This window comes from Peromyscus californicus, unplaced genomic scaffold (assembly GCF_007827085.1).
Source record: "Peromyscus californicus insignis strain IS unplaced genomic scaffold, ASM782708v3 Scaffold_6__1_contigs__length_162567912, whole genome shotgun sequence".
In the NCBI taxonomy this organism is placed as follows: Eukaryota; Metazoa; Chordata; class Mammalia; order Rodentia; family Cricetidae; genus Peromyscus; species Peromyscus californicus.
In genome coordinates, this window is record NW_026294584.1 from 88,358,001 (window position 1) to 88,378,027 (window position 20,027).

The 20,027-nt window shown below is 43.6% G+C and overlaps 1 protein-coding gene across 2 annotated transcripts in view; it reads right to left on the reverse strand.

Moving 5' to 3' along the window:
* Positions 1-20,027, reverse strand: part of Dnah6 (dynein axonemal heavy chain 6) — a 220,711-nt gene that overhangs the window by 34,715 nt on the left and 165,969 nt on the right. For both annotated transcript variants that reach the window (XM_052718995.1, XM_052718994.1), the window contains 4 exons: positions 19,580-19,759; positions 14,317-14,550; positions 6,131-6,266; positions 1,245-1,387 (listed from right to left, as the gene is read on the reverse strand). In XM_052718995.1, coding sequence (XP_052574955.1) covers positions 1,245-1,387; positions 6,131-6,266; positions 14,317-14,550; positions 19,580-19,759 — 693 coding nt within the window. The remainder of the gene's footprint in view (positions 1-1,244; positions 1,388-6,130; positions 6,267-14,316; positions 14,551-19,579; positions 19,760-20,027) is intronic.

Consider the following 20,027-nt stretch of genomic DNA (forward strand, 5'->3'; position numbering starts at 1 on the left):
CGACCATAGTCCAACGTCATCTGTTCACAATGAAACCTCCTTTTATGTCTATAGACCCTTTTGTTATACTTCCTTTTCCTAGAAAACTCTTAGCCATGCTTTCAATGATGTTGTGGCTGTTACACTTTCACTGAAGTCGACTGTATCCCATGCCAACCCAACCCCATTTCTTACAGAAAGAGGGCAACACCACACCAGTAGAAATGCTCTAGCCATTTCCAGCTAATCCCAGTTAGCTCTCCCCACTGTGCCCTTCTCCCACCTCCATTTCTCCTACAAAGAACAGCTTCCATTTATATTCAGTGCCTCCTGAAACTCACTGTGAGGTTCTTAGCAGGTGCTATTGGTCCCTTATTACCAGCAAAATTGGGATCACATCTGCACGTATGAAAATGAACCATCAGCATCCATTGTTAGCTTGCCATGATGAAACTGCAAGCCTTACTATTTTCCATGATGCTTCTCTCCGAAGCTTCTGTTGACTATTCATTTCCCTTCCTCAAAGGTGGGGTTCATCAGAGTATCATCCTCTGCCCAGTGACCTCCTATTGTACTAAGTATTATTCCCCCAGTCACAATAACCTCTGTGGCTTTACTTTCCAACTGAACACCGATGATTCCCTCATCTGTATTCTAACACACACTTCTCTCTGGAGTTTCTAGATAGCCGTCCATTCTGACAGCTGCAGGCACTGACAACTCACAGCCATCTTTCTCTACCTCACACATTAATCCTTTTCCTTTGGCTTAGTTTTTGGTACAAATAGCCCCACTGGCACCCAGGCAGAACCTGGGAGGCACAGTAGCCCCTCATCACATCCCTTGCTCCCTTGACAATCTGCTACTTCTGTCTTAACTCAGTATCCACGATCTCTTACACAGATTATTTTGGTAGTTTTCAAACAGGTCTGGAGACTATGGTTTTGTGCCCATCAAATGCCTCCTCCCCATTGTTGCTAAGAGTAATTCCCTGCCAAACCCTTCCAACAGACTCCAGTCCTATGGGAGAGAAGGCGGAACTTCCCTAATAGTGTACAGCCTTCAGGAGATGACCAGTTCCCGGCTGGCTTTTCTCTTATCCTGCATGAAAAACACATTCTACTGAAACAATCATTTTTATTTTTAAAGCTGCTTCCTAAACTTGGCTGTTGTTAGCCACAAGTAAGTGTATGACTCACAATCCGCTGATGATCTTTGGTGGAAATGTTGTAATATTGTCCTGTAATTTAAAAGTGACAACCCACCTTTTCTTCCTTACAGCACTTAATAAGAATCAGCTTATGGAAAGAGCGGAAGTCTGAACCCCAACCGTGGTCCTTTGTCTCATCATGTTTTGATTTAGCATATCCTTCCCATTGCCGAGGGTTAATATAGGTCTCAAAAGAGCCTGGAAAGACAATTTGAAAAGATGTTTTAATAAAGCAGTTTTGACTTTGAAATTAAATAAATCCATGTCGCTAGTTCAAAGAAGATACCTACATTTACTGCCACAGTTTCTTTAAACACAACTGTGAAAACATTAACCTCCCCCTACTCGAGCTAGTTAGAAAGCAAGGAATTTAAAATGAGATCACAAAGCAAAATCCAACAGCAAGACCCTTACAAAAAAACCCCAAAAATTGAGAAGTTAAAAAGAAAGGAATGTATAGAGATATTATATTAAACATAGGTGAAATTAGAAGTGATTAGCATAACACTGGGTAAAACAAAATTTAAAGTAATCGTAATTAAATGAGGCAGTAGGTCAAGTTCTACTAATTAAAATATAAATTACATAATAAAGGCACAACAAAATAAACACACACATTAGATAATAACGTGAAATATTTCAGGCAGCACCTGTTGCAGGTAGTAGGAAAAGCAGAAAATACAATAGTGTTAAGAAATAGCATATAGGGGCTGGAGAGGTGGCTCAGAGGTTAGGAGCATTGGCTGCTCTTTCAGAGGACTCAAGTTCAAATCCTAGCTCCTGCCTGGTGGCTCACGACTACTCATAACTCCAGTTCCAGGGGATCCAGTGCCCTCTTCTGACCTCTGTGGGCACCACACATGCATGTGGTGCACAGACATACAGGCGAGTAGAACATCAATAAACATAAAACTCAATACATCTAAAAAGAAAATTAAAAAAATGGCATACAGCTGTTAGCCTTCCACAGGAGAAATATTGACTCTGGTATATGTAATTTGATTGAGATAACTAATAGATGAAGACATCGACATATATATAACCACATGCCCCAGTACACTGAGTACATCACTCTTCACACAACACTCCAGCTACGCAATATTTCCAAGAAATGAGCTTGCCTCTTGCGTGAGGGTTAGGATGCTAGTTAGCTTTTAAAAAAAGATTATTTTATATTTTATTTGTGTGTGGGTATCTGTGTACATATGTAGAGGAGTCCACAGAGGCCAGAAGAGGGCATCGGACCCCCTGGAGTGGGATTGCTGGGCATATCTTCTGAGGGCCTACGAGTAGCAAAGAGCCAGCGACACTTGGAAATTGAGTGACACCTAGGGTAGTGGTCCTGGGGCAATGTCCACCTACGCAGAACTTCTGACTCCTATAGGGAATGGAGGTGATCACAGGGTGTGCTCGCACAGGGCTCACGTCACAGCGATGCTCATCAGCTGACAGTGGTTGCATTACTGTGAGCAGCAGCTGAGCAGCAGTGGGAGAACTCCTCATCACAGAGCCGATCCAATCCAGTTTGAACCCAAACAAACCCAAAGTATGCAGAACACTACCCCCGCGGTTCTCATTTACTGTCTCATTTCTAGTGCTTTGGCATATTTACATGTTGTAAGTTTTATTTTAAAGGTTTATTTGTTTTAATTTTATATTTTAATACAACAGTTTATTATTTGGTAACATATGTGCATGAAATATATGTGGATCATCTCTGACTCCTCACCATAACTCTTCCCAGACCCTCCCCCACTATTTCGTTTTTAAAAATTTTTATTTATGTGTATGTGTGTGTCTATGTGTGAGTGTATGCCTATGTGAGTAGGTGCCCAAAGAGGTCAGTAGAGGGCTTCTGGTCCCTGGAGCTGGGGTTACGGGTGGCTCTGAGCTGCCTGATGTGGGTTCTGGGAACTGAACCCAGGACTCCTGGAAGACCAGGAAGCACTGGAGCACTGAGCCATCTCTCCACCCCCTGCACGTTCTAAGTAGTTACTCTCAACTAATAGAATCGGTGGTACTTGAAAACCATAAAAGGCTATATGTTAAGACAATTATGAAGATTGAGTTCAGAGTGACAATGTGATTATTTGCTAAATATCACCAGTGAAGCTCTAAATCTCACTTTTAGAGCATAAATCATGTAAATAGAAACTTTAACCATTTTCTAAAGTTTTAGTTCAGTGGACGAGGTAATCCTTTACTGTCTTATCAGTTTATCGAGAAGCAATGGGTTGCTCCCAGAATTCCCATGCCTGTCAGCCCAACTCCTTCCTTCTCTTTCTGTCTGCACTCAGCCGCAGCTAGTCCTCTGTCTTCTGTCCATCCCTAACTGTCTGTATGCAGGCTTCTCTGATGAGTAATTTTGTGTGGGGCTCTGCTATAGTCTTGATCTAGCTCATTAACTGGTGCACTATATACAAATTCAATTTTTATTTGAAGCTGTAGCTGGACAGTTTTCTCTCTGGGTCCCACCAAGCCCCGGCAGTCTGACAGCCCACTCATAAAATAAACATACAGACGCTTATATTATTTAAACTGTTTGGCCTAATGGCTCAGGCTTCTAGCTATCTAGTTCTTACATCTTAAATTAATCCATTTCTATAAATCTATAACTTGCCATGTGGCTCGTGGCTTACTGGTGTCTTTACATGCTGCTTGTCATGGCAGTGGCTGGCAGTGTCTCCCTCTGCCTTCCTGTTCTCTCAATTCTCCTCTCTGTTAGTCCCACCTACACTTCCTGCCTGGCTACTGGCCAATCAGTGTTTTATTTATTGACCAATCAGAGCAACACATTTGACATACAGACCATCCCACAGCATGAAGCCATCATAGAATAGCATTTTTTGATAGTTTTTTTGGAAGTCAACTATTAGGATCCCAGAAATTCTGGTCCACATAGACTCCACACTAGCACACTTGCTGGGTGTGCTTAGCTGAATAAGTAGTAATGTTAGAAGTATGAGAAATTACTGAGAAAAAGAGAAGCATAACTTCATGTTAGCAGGGAAGAAACTGAGATGATCTGTGGACGATCCACTTGAAATCAAGAAGGGAAAAAGAAAACCTCCACAGTATGAGACAGTAACAGCAACTCCAAGTTGGTGACCTCCTCAGACCCCGTAATGCTGACATTCTGGACCAGGTGGTTCCTCTCCATGGCGAGTTCTGAGCATTATAGGGTGCTCACCAGCATTCTGGGTCTCTTCTCACCAGACACCTGTGGCACCACCCCAGTGTGGCAAAGAAAATATCTCCGGACATTACCAAATATCCTCTAGGAGCTAAAAGTGCTCACCAGTTTGGAAAACAGAAATAGATTAATATCTCAAATAAATATAATGGACTAAAATATGCCTGCTAATAAAGAGAGAGTCTTATAGGCCTCACAACAACAACACCCCACCAAGATACACCTGAACAGTAACAATGACGCCCAATACTTAGAAACAGAGTGTCGGAATACAGAGATGGAGGCTGCCAAGAGAAACTTACATTACAAAAGAGATTTTTAAGGGCTGGAGATATGGCTCAGCAGTTAAGAGCACCGTCTGCTCTTGCAGAGGACCCTCGTTTTGGGCATACCTGTCTGTAACCCCAGGGCTCAGGTATCAGATACCCTCTTCTGGCCTCCTCAGTACTCCCACACATGTGGCATACCCACACATAGACAGTACACACCAATAAAAACAATTTAAAATAGATTTTAAGGAAAAATGTATTATTCAGAGTAAAGAGAAATACTATATAAGAATGAAGAATTTTCTTCAGAGAAAATAACTTCATTTGCATATAAGAGCATAATGAGATGTAGTTAAAAAAAAAACCTGGAAAACTGCAATCAGAAGTTGCCCATCACATGGGGCACTTCAACACGCTTCCCTCAGGGCCCGACTGAATGAGTATAAAACTTCCAGTGAAATAAATGGCAGAGTCAGCTTGAGCTGAGCATCACATATAGAATCTTGCCTCCGATAAATGAGATGCATAGAACATCTTCCATAGACAGCACATGCATCAAGCCGCCAAAATGTCTAAAAGGACACAAAGAATCTCATGCAAAATGCAAGGATAATTTTCATTATAGAGTTGAGTTTGATCCATACCATAAGGCCCCCAAATATGAATTGCTTTTGAATTACAAAAAGTAGTTTTGGAATGGAAAGAGCACAACTGAAGACACATGGGGAAGAAAACGTTGCAGTTCAGAGCTGTTGTTACCTAGGTCAAAGGGGGAAGGTGCTGTGAGGAGGCGGGAGGGATTCTGAGACGGTGGTACTGCCCCATTTCTCAGTGCGGTGGTGGTTTGTAAGTGTGTAAGTGTATGATGTCAAGTTGTACTTCTGATTTTTCAGTATACACGCCATGCCTTAAAAAAGTTTAAAGATCTATGGAATGCAGCTACAGCTGCCTTCAACAGGATAAAGCAGGGGCTGGGGAGATGGCTCAGCAAGCAAAGAGCCTGTTGTGAAGCATGAAGACCCGAGTTCAGATCCCCAGCACCCATGGAAAAGCCAGACATTGGTGCTCTTGCCTGTAACTTTAGTGATGGACAGTGGAGGCAGGTGAATCTCTGGCCAACCAGCCTAGTGGAAATGGTTAACTTCAGGCTCAGTGAGAGACCCTGTCACACAAAAATAAAAGGTGGAGAAATGATAGAAGAAAGAAACCCGACACCAGTGTTTGGCTTCCATAGCTGCCCACTTGCATAGGTGAATACATCCTCCTACAACACACACACACACACACACACAATGTAAAGTAGCCATGAAATATTCAAAATTCATGAGCCAAGCATTCAATTCAAGATACTGTAAAAGAAATTAACCTATGATTTTTTTAAATTTTTTCCAAAAAGTATAGATATTGGAGAAAGGGTGAATGCATGAATGAAAGACTCAGGAGCCCATATATGCCTCCCCCTCCTCAACAGCATCTTACCTAAGTGTATATGAATGGGATGTAACAGTATATTTTTCGTAAGTCCTTCAAAAACTGGAAATGCTTCTTCTAAGTCACAGCACGAGAACCACACGTTAAGTGGCAGCCAGGGAGCTTCAGGCTTAGGAGGACGCTCCTACAGGGAGACAGAGAACAACCGTCACATCATGCACTTCCACCTTGTCTAGGGGAAAAGAAGCTGTAACAGTGTGTTAGAAGCAGTCATTCTTGGGGCTAGGAGACCGCTTGTGGGTAGGGGTTGCTGGGCGAGAGTGAGGACTTGTATTCAGATCCTCAGCATCAGTGGAAAACTTCAGGGGTGTCTGTTTACATCTTTCAGAGTCAGGAGGAGAGTTGGAGCTTGTCAGCAAGCAAAAAACCAATGAGCACTAGGCCAGTGAAAGCCTATCTCAAGGGAAGAAGAGTGTGATAGAGGAGGGTACCCAGCACTCTTTGCTGGCTTCCACCCATGTGTTCATGGGTTCACCCCCATGTGTACACCCTCACATTCACCCCCCCACATAAACATTTTCTTAACACAAATAGTAAGATATGAAGAAATAGACATGAGTGGTAAAGATAACTATGTTACTATTGTAGTGCACACCCATAATCCTATTGGAGGCTGAGACAGGAGGGTCATGAGTTCAAATCCAGCCCAGACTACAATGTCTTAAAAAGCAAGGAAGTCAGCAAGCAAGCAAAAGGCACAGCACTGTGTCAACCTCGGTTCTCAGGGGACTGCTCTGCACACGAGGGCAGGTGCTGAGACTTCCCAGTTGACACTGCAGAGAGCAGAGTTGGCCTGGTGAAGGAGTAAAGTCAAATCTGTTATGCTCACATTCAGGCTCTCGCGCATCATCCCACATCCATCTCCCAACTCCAAAATACTTCTATGGTTAATGGTATTCTTTCCCCTGAACAACTGTACTCCAAAGCCTGGAAGGTGAGGAAAGCTGAACAGTGGAGTAATACCAGCACCAAGACAGTAAAAAGATAATCTTACAGGGATGGAGAGATGGCTCAGAGGTTAAGAACACTTGCTTCTCTTGCAGAGATGTGTCGATATTGTGTTCCCCAAAATATTGTACACCCTAATAAACTTATCTGGGGCCAGAGAACAGAACAGCCACTAGATACAAAGGCCAGAAAATGGTGGCACACACACCTTTAATTCTATCACTTGGGAGGCAGAGATCCATCCGGATCTCTGTGAGTTTAAAGCCACACTGGAAACAGCCAGGCATGGTGGCTCACGCCTTTAATCCCAGGAAGTGAGCCTTTTATCCCAGGAAGTGATGGCAGAAAGCAGAAAGGTATATAAGGTGTGAGGACCAGGAACTAGAGCTGGTTAAGCTTTCAGGCTTTTGAGCAGCACAGTTCAGCTGAGATCTATTTGGATGAGGACTCAAAGGCATCCAGATGCCCAGAAAGCAGGAAGTAATTTTAAGAAAATGACGCCCACATTCCCAAGAGGTGGGGTGGGAGGTTTTTGATTGTTTAATGAGTTATGGATATTGTCATTGTTTATAATGGTTGGTTACAAGCTGTTAATTGTTAATGGTCAGGAAAAAAGATGAACAAGGAGATTAGATTCAGAGTTTTTGTTTAAAAAAAGAAAAAGAAAAAAAGAGAATATAGATATGAGGTAGATCATTGAATCTACTCTAAAAAGAAAAAGATATAAAAAATGACAAAAAGTAGATTATTGAATCTATTATGAAAAGAAAAAAGAGAGAATATGGATATAATAAGATAAAAAGAGAGATTATTGAATCTACTTTTAAAAAGGAACTACTTGTTTTAAATAGGATAAGTAATGAAATTTTTTGTCTGAGTTTATCAAATGTTACTGGACTGGACATTGTTAATATATATAATGGAGGTTTTTGTCTGAATCTGTCTAATGATAATGGACTAGACATTGTTAATGTAATTCTTGATTGTAAACTTCTTTTATTATTTTTGACAAAAAAGGGGAAATGTGGTGATATTGTGTTCCCCAAAATATTGTACATCCTAATAAACTTATCTGGGGTCAGAAAACAGAACAGCCACTGAATTAGTCATAGGCCAGAAAATGGTGGCACACACGCCTTTAATCCTATCACTTGGGAGGCAGAGATCCATCCGGATCTCTGTGAGTTTAAAGCCACACTGGAAACAGCCGGGCATGGTGGCTCACACCTTTAATCCCAGGAAGTGAGCCTTTAATCCCAGGAAGTGATGGCAGAAAGCAGAAAGGTATATAAGGTGTGAGGACCAAGAACTAGAGCTGGTTAAGCCTTTAGGCTTTTGAGCAGCACAGTTCAGCTGAGAGGCATCCAGTCTGAGGAAACAGAATCAGCTGAGGAATTGGCAAGGTGAGGTGGCTGTGGCTTGTTCTGCTTCTCTGATCTTCCAGCATTCACCCCAATACCTGGCTCAGGTTTGATTTTGTTAATAAGACTCTTTAAGATTTGTGCTACACAGAGAACCCGAGTTCAGATTCCAGCAGCCGTGTTAGATGGCTCACAACCACCTGTAACTTTGGTTCCAGGGGATCTGACACCCTCTTCTGGACTTGGCAAGCACTCATGTGGTCCCCCCAACATGCATATAATTAAAAAAACCATTAAGAACACACACACACTCACACACACCCCCCTTAGCTGTGATGAGCACATATGGAGTTATTTCAGATATTCCTAGAAATCTCCTTTGGGATGCCTGGCAATATTCTAGGAAGTACTTACATAAGGCTGAAGAGTTTTCCAAGAGAGAGATAACTATGGCTGTAGGCTGAAACTAATTCTATGAAATTTCCCTAAATAGATGCTTGACTATGTTTTCAAGCAGTTTGTTGCATACAAATGATTCATCATCCAATTCAACCATTTAAAGCATATAACCCAGTGGTTCTCAATGTTCCCAACACTGTGACCCTTTAATACAGTTCCTCATCTTGTGGTGAACCCCGATTATAAAATTATTTCATTGCTACTTCATAACTGTATTTTTGTTACTGTTATGAATCATAATGTAAATATCTGATATGCAGGCTATCTGATGTGAGATCCCTAAAGGGGTCTCAAACCACAGTATGAAAACTGCTGATATAACACAGTGATTTTTTGAATATTAACAGATAAGTGTAACTGTTGCTTGACTGTTTTAGAAGACTTAATCCCCTAAATATCAGACTGTACATCAACATACTCCAGGAGACATCTCAGTTTCAATTCCAGATCACTGCAGCAAGGTGGATAGTGCCATTAAATGTTACATTAAGTTTCTGGTTTACTAGGGCACATGAAATTATTTTATACTATATTGTCATCTATTACATATGCAACACGTGGCGTTGTGCCTAAAAATTTAAATACCTTAATTCAAAACGTCATTGCTAAAAATTGCTAATGATCATCTGAGTCTTTGCTGAGTTGTAATGTCATCACTGGTGGAGGGTCCTGGTGTTTGTGGCTGCTGACTGCTCAGGTGGTGGCTGTGGCAGTTTCTTAAATTCAGTGCAAATCTTGCCTCTTTCTTTCACAGCAGATTTCTCTGCAGCTTGAGAAGCTGCTTGCAGCATCTCACTCACAGCAGAACATCTTTCAAAATTGGAGTCAGTCTTCTCAAATCCTTCTCATTCAAGTAAGTTTGTGTGATTTCGTTTTATTTAAACAGATTGATTTTGATTGGTGTGTGTGTGTGTGTGTGTGTGTGTGTGTGTGTGTGTGTGTGTGTGCGCACGCGCGCGCGTGCGCGCGTGCGTGTGACATGTGCACAGTAATCTTCAGAGGTTCTTATCCATCGAGCCATCTCTCCAGTCCCTTGTGTAACATTTTAAAGCCCTTACTGTTTCCACAGCCTTCAAAGCATCTTCACCAGAAGTAGTTTCCATCTCAAGAACTCACACCCTTTGGTCTGTAAGAAGTAATTGGGTTTTCATCATGAGATTCTAGCAAATCAGCCACTCTCTCCAACTCCCCAGACACTTCTAATTCCAGTTCTCTGGATTTCTAAAAATTACATCTATACTTCCTTCCTGTACAGAAGTCTGGATCCCTCAAAATCATCCATGAGAGTTGAAGTCAACTTACTCTACATTCCTGTTAACCCCTCTTTTAAACTGCGAATACTTGTAATGGTGTCCAGATGTTGAGCCCTTTCTAGAAGGTTTTCAATTTACTTTGCCCAGATCTCTAGAAGAATCATATCCTTATGAGATATGCTTCATAAGTAGTGGGACTTGAAAATCAATTACCCCTGCTCCATTGGGTCATAGAGGGGATATTGTCCCAGAAGACATGGAGACAACAGTCACCTCATACATCTTCATGAGAGCTCTTGAGTGACCATGAATACTGTCCACCAGAGTGGGATCTGTTTTCTCTTTTGAGCTGTAGATCTTAACAGTGGGTTTGAGATGTTTAGTGACCATGTTGTATACAGATATGTTACTTCTTTCTTTCATTAAGTTTGTTTTTATTTTTATTTATGTGTGTATTTGTGTGTTTGTATGCACTCATGCATATGAGTGCCTGCAGAAGCCAGAAGGTGGTGTTGGACCCCCTAGAGCCAGAGTTACAGCAGTTGTGATCCACCTAACGTGTGTGTGTGTGTGTGTGTGTGTGTGTGCGCGTGTGCGTGTGCATGCGCGTGCGCGTGTGCGTGTGCGTGTGTGTGTGTGTGTGTGTGTGTGTGTGTGTGTGCTGAGAAGCACACTCGGGCCCTCTCCAGGTGCAGCAAGTGTTCTTAACTGCCAAGGCCTCTTTCCAACCCCTAAATGTGCTACTCACCAGGCTCTGATGCTCCACCTAGCATAGTGGAGGACTTTTACTGTCGTTCACTCTTTTCAATTCTTAAAACATTTAAAAAATTATTTTGTACTATGTGCAAGGAGAGTGTTTTGCCTGCATGTATGTATGTGCACCACATGAGTGCAGTGCCCACAGAGGCTAGAAGAGGGTGTTAAATCCCCTGGAACTGGAGTTAGACAGTTGTGAGCAGTTATGTGGATGCTGGGAACTGAACCTAGGTGCTTTGCAAGAACTGTCCTTAGCTCCATAGTCTAGATAGCTCTCTGCAGCCTCTGCAACAGCACCTGCTGCTTCACCCTGCCCTTATAACAATCAAACTCTTCTTCTGCATCTTCTCTACCTTCCTCTGTCTCCACAGGCTTAGAGAGTCAAGTTGGGCTTTGGACTGAGGTGGCTGGATCGGTCTTCTTTCCTTGTCATTCCTGTGCTCACTGGAGTGGTGCTTCTCATTCCTTTCAAGAGGCCGGTGTGGTGGCATACACCTTTAATCCCAGCACTCGGAAGGCAGAGGCAGACAGATCTCTGTGAGTTTGAGGCCAGCCTGGTCTATATAGTGAGTTCCAGGATGGCCAGAGATACATAATACAGAGATCCTGCCTCAAAAACAAAACAAAATAAAACCCCATCAAAACCCCAAAACCAAAGCAAACAAAGACCTATGCAACAATAGCAACAGAAAATGATTGTCTTCAGGAGCTTTCCCTGTGCTCTCACAGCTCTGCTCATTCCTGGTGCAGGAGGCCTGGCTTCTTCCAACCTTCATTGTTTTGGATTTTAGATTCTGAGTGAGAAATTCATGATGCTTCCTCTCACTTGAACATCTAAAGGTTGCTGCAAATCGCTAGTTGGCTAAATTTCTTTTTTTTTAAATTTCTTTTTATTTTATGTGTGTGAGTGTTTGCCTGCATGTATGCATGTATACCATGTGCATGTCTGGTGCCCAAGGAGGCCAGAAGAGGGCACTGAATTCCCTGGACCTGGAGTTACAGGCACTTGTGAGCCACCATGTGGGTGCTGGGAACAGAACCTGGATCCTCAGCAAGAGCAGCCCGAGCTCTTGACAATGGAGTCATCTCTCCAGTTTCCAATTTCTTTTTTATTTATTTGTTATTATAACTTTAAGTTAAGGTACAAAGTAATGGGTTTCATTATGGGATTTTTATACATAGGTGCCATTATCCTTTGTTCTAAACTGTCCCCTCCCACAGCATCTTCTCCCAATTCCTCCAGCTCCCCTTTACTGGTTGGTAATTGGCCTAGTTTCAATTCTTGTATCCCAGGGAATAGGAAGTCCCAAGAAAAGAGAGGAGATGGGGTAGTTGGTTGGTTAAACAGTAAGAACACACACATTTAAGGTTGCTGCTTCATTGAGTGTCGTTATTTCCCCTACACCCCCTTCCATCCAGTCCTAAGAAAAACTGAATTTGATCAGTGCAAATTTTCTCACAATGTTTCACACATGGGCATTATATTATTCCAGAAAATCTAACGTGCCTTGTAAGGTAGCAAAACCCACGTGACACAAGATAAAAATGGAAATTATTAGAGTTAAAATACATAGCTGACTAGGTAACAGTATAAAATATACCTCCAAACACATTTAAAAATTTTAAAGTTGCATTTATATTTATTGTGTGTGCATACATGTGGGTGTACACATGTCTTAAGGCACATGTGGGGGGCAGAAGAAAATTTGTGGGGGTCATTCCTTTCCTTCTACCATGTGGTTCTTGGGGACTGAACTCAGGTCATCAGGCTTGGCAGCAAGCCCCTTTAACCCACGAGGCATCTCACTGTTCCTTTCATGAGTAAAAGGGAAAATCCTTCACCTTTCATTTCACTTTTTTTTTCAGTGAGAGAAGGAGAATCTTAATTTTAAAAACTTTTGAGAAATTTCTAATGGGGATTTCTGTGTGGTTTTTGTTTGTTCATTTTTGACAGGGTTTTACTAGGTAGCTCTGGCTAGCTTGGAACTTGTTATGGAGATCAGGTTGGCCTTGAACTCAGAGATCCACCAGCCTCTGCACCCACCCTCTATATTCTGGGACTAAAAGAGTGTATCACTGAGTCTAGTCATTAATTGATTAATTGATATTTTGATTTCTGAGTGTTTTTAAAGCTTTGAATTTGATGGATTTTCAACCTCTTTTGAAAATATGCCCTGCTCATGAGGAACACCACAAGCAATGGAAGAGACATGGCTTTGGAGACTTAGACATATGTTTGAATCAGTCCCTCTCACGCATTAATGTGTTCTGGAAAATTCTTTCATTTCTCTGAGCCTCTGTGTGAGAAAACTCTTCACATTTGTAAGATGGTTAATATTTTCTGTTTTTTTTTAAGATTGCTTTTTAAAAATTACGTGTTTGTGTGTGTATGTGCATGTGTGTGCAGGTACCCATGAAGTCCAGAAGAGGAGGTTGGATCCCTTGGAGTCGGAGTGATAGGTAGTTGTAAGCTATCAAATGTGAGTGCTGGGAGCTCAACTTAGTCCTCTGGAGTAGTAGCACGTCCTTTTGACCACTGAGCCATCTCTCCAGTTTCCCAGAGGACTAATTTTCTAGCTCACTGGTTATTCCTGCTTTCGGAGTCGAGGACACAGCTGCACAGGAGGCAAAATGTTAACCAAATTCTCCAGGCAGCTGGAGGCGCAGCTGAGCTGTAACTGGGCCTGCTGACTGGGGAGCACTGTCAGGCAGGTGACTGCGTGCTGCGGTATGACTGTGACATGCTCCTCGCCGGATCCTGTGTTTGAACAGTTGGTCTCCAGCTGATGGCACTTTGGGTAAGGTTGTGGAAGCTTTAGGAGGCAGAGTCTTGCTGGAGGAAGTGGGTAATTGGGGGTGGCTCTTGAGGTCTTTATTGCCTGGCTGTACTTTTTTTTTTGGGGGGGGGAGGTGTCTTCCATTTTTGTAGTTTGTGGTTTGTAGCCTGCCAGTAGCTTATCTGTTGCATGTGTCTGACCTCTGACCCTGTTGTTTAACAAGGAAGGACTTTGCTCTGTATCTATTGAACAGCACAGAAAACATGGTTTGGGAAGGAATGAGAAATACTGTTTTTTTTTTTTTTAAACAGAAATCTTTAGCGGAGTTTTATGAGGGAAGAATTTACTTAACCGACCTCCCAAGATAGCACTCCAAATCAAACAGGTGTTATCATCTGTTCCCACATGTTGCTCTCAACCTTTACGCTGGCCCCACATCTGGTCCTGGCTCTCCTTCCCGACTGTGGACACAGCGTGACCGCGGTGCCCTCTGCCGAGCTCAGGCCAACACTCCCTTCCTCAAGCGGCTTCTTGTCGGGAATTTTGCCACTCTCTGGTCACAACAGTGAGAAAAGTGACATGTGAGCTACCGGGTGGGAGACTGTCAGCCTCTCAGGTACCTTCTCCATCCCTGCGGAACCTCGGAGGAAGAAATTCCACTCGGCCTCCGTCAGCTGCCCTTGCTGGCGCATGATCTCCACGCAGAGCATGAAGCTGTAGATGAGCTTGTGCTGTTCAAACAGCCCTCGCGAGACGTTGGTGTACGCGGTGAGGAGGGTCTGCTGCAGGAGGATGCTCAGGCGGTAGTGCAGGTCATCCGCCTTCTCAGAAGTTTCGATTGTCGTGTTGAACAACTGCAGGAGAAAGAAGATTGGACTGACTCTCTGTGAAGCAGACACGCTTCTCCTCTCTCCCCCCATCTTGACGTTCAGTGAACAATGTGGTAGGCGAGCACCGTGGAAAAATCTCGAATGCATCTCAACTTGGTGAGGTTTGTGTTCCGCACCATTAAGACCACTAGAGGAAAATCTGGCTCATTTCCACGTCATGTTTGTCCAGGTATTTCCATTTTTCATGGGAATTGTTTGACTGCTAGGGATGAATGGAAGCAGTCTGCTCACGCAAAGAGACTCGTGACAGTGGACAGTGTGGAGGCCAGAGGGCTGGGAGAGCTTTAGCATGGCCTTCTGGGAGGTCAGACTGCAGCTGGAGAGAGACACCCCCCCACCCGAGGCAAGGTGGGGTAAGTGGCACGCAAGGCTTATCAGGATAAAGAAACAACTGCTGGGATTGTTGGCTACCCCTCCCGTCGGGAGTCAGGGCTGCACCCTTTCCCCTCAAGTCTGGGCTATCCTGAGCAACTTGCTAGACCTCAGCCTGAGTGCAGTGCGTGCCTCTCAGGGATGGACCAGGAATCCCACCTGGGTTCTTTGTACCTTTGTTTCAGGGAGATGCCTTCTTGGCACCCACCTCATTTTCTTGTAGCAAGATGGCCAAGGCCTTGGAGTGGCCAGTGACCATGAGTATAGTTGGGTCCCGTTAGTTGGTTGATATGCATATGAGGGTTAGTCCAACTACTAACTGAAACAACAGTAAGAGACTCCCCACATCTTACCATATATTCCTGATGAATACTATAAACCAGGAAAGCAATGTTAATTAAATTTGAAGAAAATCAAACGAAGGGGAATTGTAAATAAAATGTACTTTTTTTCTCTTTCTCCCTAAAGAGTTAATAAAACAAAACTCCATTAAAAAACACTGTAAAGAAGCTGCTTAGAAGAAATTTAAAATCCTCCAGGGCCAGCCCTTCTGGAAATCAAACTTCGTGCTCAAGATTGTACTTTCTGCTCCAAATTGCCCACTTGGAGTGGGGCAAGGACCCCTGTGAGTTAGGAATTAAAACCCGATGGACTCCCGCCAGGTGTGCTGGCCTGCTTGAGTGGGCGCAGCTCTGCACTGTTCTGAAGAAGTAAACCTTTCGGACTGTGTGGTGTAGACGAATTTCTAAATGGTCTTATTAAATAAAAAACACGGAGCCAAATATAGGGGTGAAAGCCTTAGAGAAGGATCAGGAAAACAGGGAGAGTCACAGCTAATCTTACCAAAATACGCTACTTCCTGTCTACCTAGGCTTATATGCCTTGCTGTTCTGCCCTCTCATTGGCTCTCTTAGCCCAGCTACCTCGCTTTCTCTTCCTACACAGCTCTGTCACTTTCTGTCTGTTTGTACAGACCTCCAGGTCTCTATGGTTGGTACTGGGATTAAAGGCATGAGTCACCACGCTTGACTCTGTTCCCTAGTGTGTCCTTGACCACACAGAGATCCTGCCTGCTAAGTGATAGCATTAAGGGCATGTACTACCACTGCCTGACTTCTTTGTTTACTTAAAATGGCTTGCTATTTTCTCTGATCTCCAGGCAAACTTTATTTATTAAAGCACAGGAAATAAATAAAATATGACCACATTTCAGCACAAATAAGATATCACCACAGAGTGGTTATTTTCTTGAGATACCAGACCCACTTCTTAGAGTGGTCAATAACCCAGCCACGTGAGGAAGACCTTACAGGCGCACAACCTGGTCAACTTGCAGAGGTGTGTGGCAGGCCTTTCTGGAGAAGGTGGCATTTTGTCTAGAAGTCAGGGTGCTCTAGACAGTAGAGAGAGTGCTATTGGCACAATGAATCAGTGAGTCTAGGTAACGAGAAAGGGTCAGTTTGACTGGTGTGTCCAAGGAATCAGGCACCTTTGTCGTTTACTCTGAGCCACATAGAAGGAGGAGGCCTTTGTTGTACTGTCACGGGCATGAGTATGGAGGATTAGAGAAGTGGAGTATGCTAAATTAATCCCCATAGTAAAGGGGACAATATATGCTGTGAGCTGGTAGAGGATCGGGGAGAAAGTGGGAAGAGGTAGATTGGAGAACACAGAGTACAAGATAGGTAAGATGACCAAGTATCTAATATAACCCGAAGCCTGCAAATAACAAAATTGTGCTCTTCTATTGGATTCCTGCTTAAATGAGTAGTTTTTAATTGCTTTTGCTATAAAGGCAAAAACTATGGATAACTGTGAGGATGTGGATATGGTAAGATGCTCCTTTCCAGTAAACTTTACACTATCTATATGAATCCCATGACATGTATGCATAGTATTTATTTTCTGACTTTTTTTGCCTTTTTCCCTACAAGCTTTTGTATGTATATAAACTGGATACTGAGCATATTCACCCCATACTATTTTTACAGTTTTTAGCTAAAATTCCTAACATTTCCCCCCACCTTCTAACTATTTAGTTAACTAGTGTTTAGATAAGAGATACAACATAGTCAGGACAGGAGGAGCAGGGAGTTGGAAGATTGGGCTAGTGAGGTACTTGTGGGGTGAGCTCTCTGTTCCCCTGAAGTCTTTAGTGAACCCAGCAGAGCTGCTGAAGCTCCGGGACTCCGAATGCACTGGGGTAGGATACTGAGAGCGGCTGTAAAGACAGTGAGGCATCCAGTCAGTTTTCCTCAGGAGAGAGCAGGTGGGGGTCAGGTGCGGACGTGAGGCAAGAGAGACCGAAATAAAACAGCACTGTCTCACAGTTTGCTCGTGAAGCAGAAAAGGAGTGAAGGAAAGAGTCCTTCGAATCCCAGGCCGCAGCGAAGGAGGTGCAGCGTGGTGCGTTCTGGGGAGGGGTGGGGGAGCCGCAGGAGCCGGCTTCGCTAAGGTGGTGCCACCCTACCAGCCCACTGCGAAGTCGGAAGAGCCAGCACAAAGTACAAAGAGATTATTTTTCATCCTCTCGTGTGTGGTGTGTTTGTGTATGTGTGCGTGAGATGTTTATGCATGAGTGTACTTATGCGTGCTTCGCGCGTGTGTGAACACATGCACATATGTGAACATGCGTGTGGAGACCTGAGGTTGAGGTTGGGAATCATCCCCAAACACTCTTCCATCTTACTTATTAAGGCAGGGTGTCTCTCTCTCTCTCTCTCTCTCTCTCTCTCTCTCTCTCTCTCTCTCTCTCTCTCTTGTTTGTTTGAATTTGTGTTTATTGTCAATTGCACATAGATCTTCAGGAAACAATAGCTTCAATCTGAAGTACCTTTAGTCAGAAAAGTTTATAACTTACTCCTTGAATAAGAAAAAAGCTTTACAGATTTTTCTAATTGTTATCAGAATAATTGTATAATAAAAATAAAATTCAAGCTGATTGTCCAAACAGAATCAAAAGAAATGCTGGAGGTGGAAAAGCCAATTGTACTAAAAAAGCATGAAGAGTTTTGAAGGAAGTCATTTTACCACTGTGGATAGCTTTGACTAAAGTGTTGTCCAGAAAAATCATTCTTACATTATTAGTTGTGGGGTCCTGCCCCATGGGGAACTTAGGTCTCCCGAGAAGGGACCACCTAGAACTGAGGAAAGGTAAGTGTGCTGCTCTCCCATTCCCCAGCCTCCCTTTTCCCGGGAGACCATCAGATGCAGCGGGGAGCCAAGTCAGTCATGGACTCCTTTATTTAAAAACAGCAAGCTCTTTTAAAGCATAAAAAACAAGGTTTTCTGGGGGGGGGGAATGCCCCATTGGGCCAATCAGCTTGAAGGTTACCCAATCATGTGCCAAGTCTACAATATTTACAGTGTTGCCCTTGAGAGAATCATGTACTGACATCATCTTTCTTGACCTGAAGCTCCAATCATACTTTTTTGTAACAACTTGGGTTCCACCCTCTACACTTTCCCTGGGGGCCATCTTTACTAGCACCTGGCTCCATAGCCCCGCCCCCCCCCCACAATTAGTTATGTGGTTACACCATACACAGTAGATAATGGGACGGTTATGCCCATTAAGGTGAAGAACGAGGACCACAGAGACAACATCATAAACACAACACACAAAAAGGTAGTTGTCATTCTCAGATGACTTCAAGGAGGTCATTCCCACGGTATGCTCCCAAACAATCAAGGTACTGTCTTAGTGTGGCATACTCTGTGGTATTAATGGAAGGCAGGGTCTCTCAATCAAACCCAGCACACATCGATATGGCTAATGTTGCTAGTTAGCTTGCTCTAGGGATCCCCTGTCTCTGCCTTCTGAGGCTGGAATTATAGGCAGGTGCCCTGTCCACCTGGCATTTGCTCTAGACTTCATTCTTGAGCAAAAAGCATTTTTTTTTGTTTTTTTTGTTTTTCGAGACAGGGTTTCTCCATGTAGCTTTGCGCCTCTCCTGGAACTCACTTGGTAGCCCAGGCTGGCCTCGAACTCACAGAGATCCGCCTGGCTCTGCCTCCCGAGTGCTGGGATTAAAGGCGTGCGCCACCACCGCCCGGCGAGCAAAAAGCATTTTAACCATTGCTCTATCTCCCTAACCCCTAGAGCAGTGGTTCTCAACCCTCCTAATGCTGAGACGCTTTAATACAATTCCCCATGCTGTGGTGACCCCAAATCATAAAATTGTTGTTGCTACCTCATAACTGTAATTTTGCTACTATTATGAATTGTAATGCAAATATCTGTGTTTTCTGACGGTCTTAGGGGACCCCTCTGAAAGGGTTGTCGATCCTCCAGAGAGGTCGTGACCCACAGGCTGAGAACCACGGCCCTAAAGTGCTTCTTACCACAAAAGGCAGCAGATCAGAGGGAAAGCAAGCAAGCTAGTTAGTTGAGAAAGAGAGAGAAAATTGGCCTTGCCAAGCTCAACCCTCCTCTTCCTCTATAGCACTTTGCACATATTGGGCACTGGACTCCTTAGGTGATCTGGTGGATGGGACCACTCTTGAACTCTGTGTCTGTACCCCAAGTCCTTGAGGATTTCACCCCTAAACTTGATTCATGGCTTGGCAAAGGTATGAATAACACAGCTTCAAAGGGAAGGCACACCAACAAGGCTGTCACCTGTTTAAAATACTTCAGTGAATACTGATACATGGGATCGATTTCGGAGAGGCTGGCGATGACAAAGTACATCACGGAGCCCTGGGTGGCCACTGGGCGGTACTTCTCTCGCGCCACGTTGATCATCAGCTCCGTGGACTCTGCCTCCTTCAGCCTGGTTTTGATGGCGCCCGAAGTGATCTGAATAAACACGCAACAAGTTCTTAGTAATCTGCTTCTGAAAAATAGTGAGGATTTGAGAACGCATCCAGTCCAGTCTAGGAAAGAAATAAGGATAAAGCCAGGCCGTGGTGGTAATTCCAACATTCGGGAGGCAGAGGCAGGCAGAGCTCTGAGTTCGAGGTCAGCCTCGTCTACAGAGCAAGTTCCAGGGACAGCCAGGGCTACACAGAGAAACCCTGACTCGAAAAAAATAAAAAGAAATAAGGATGGAGTGAGTTAGTGATTA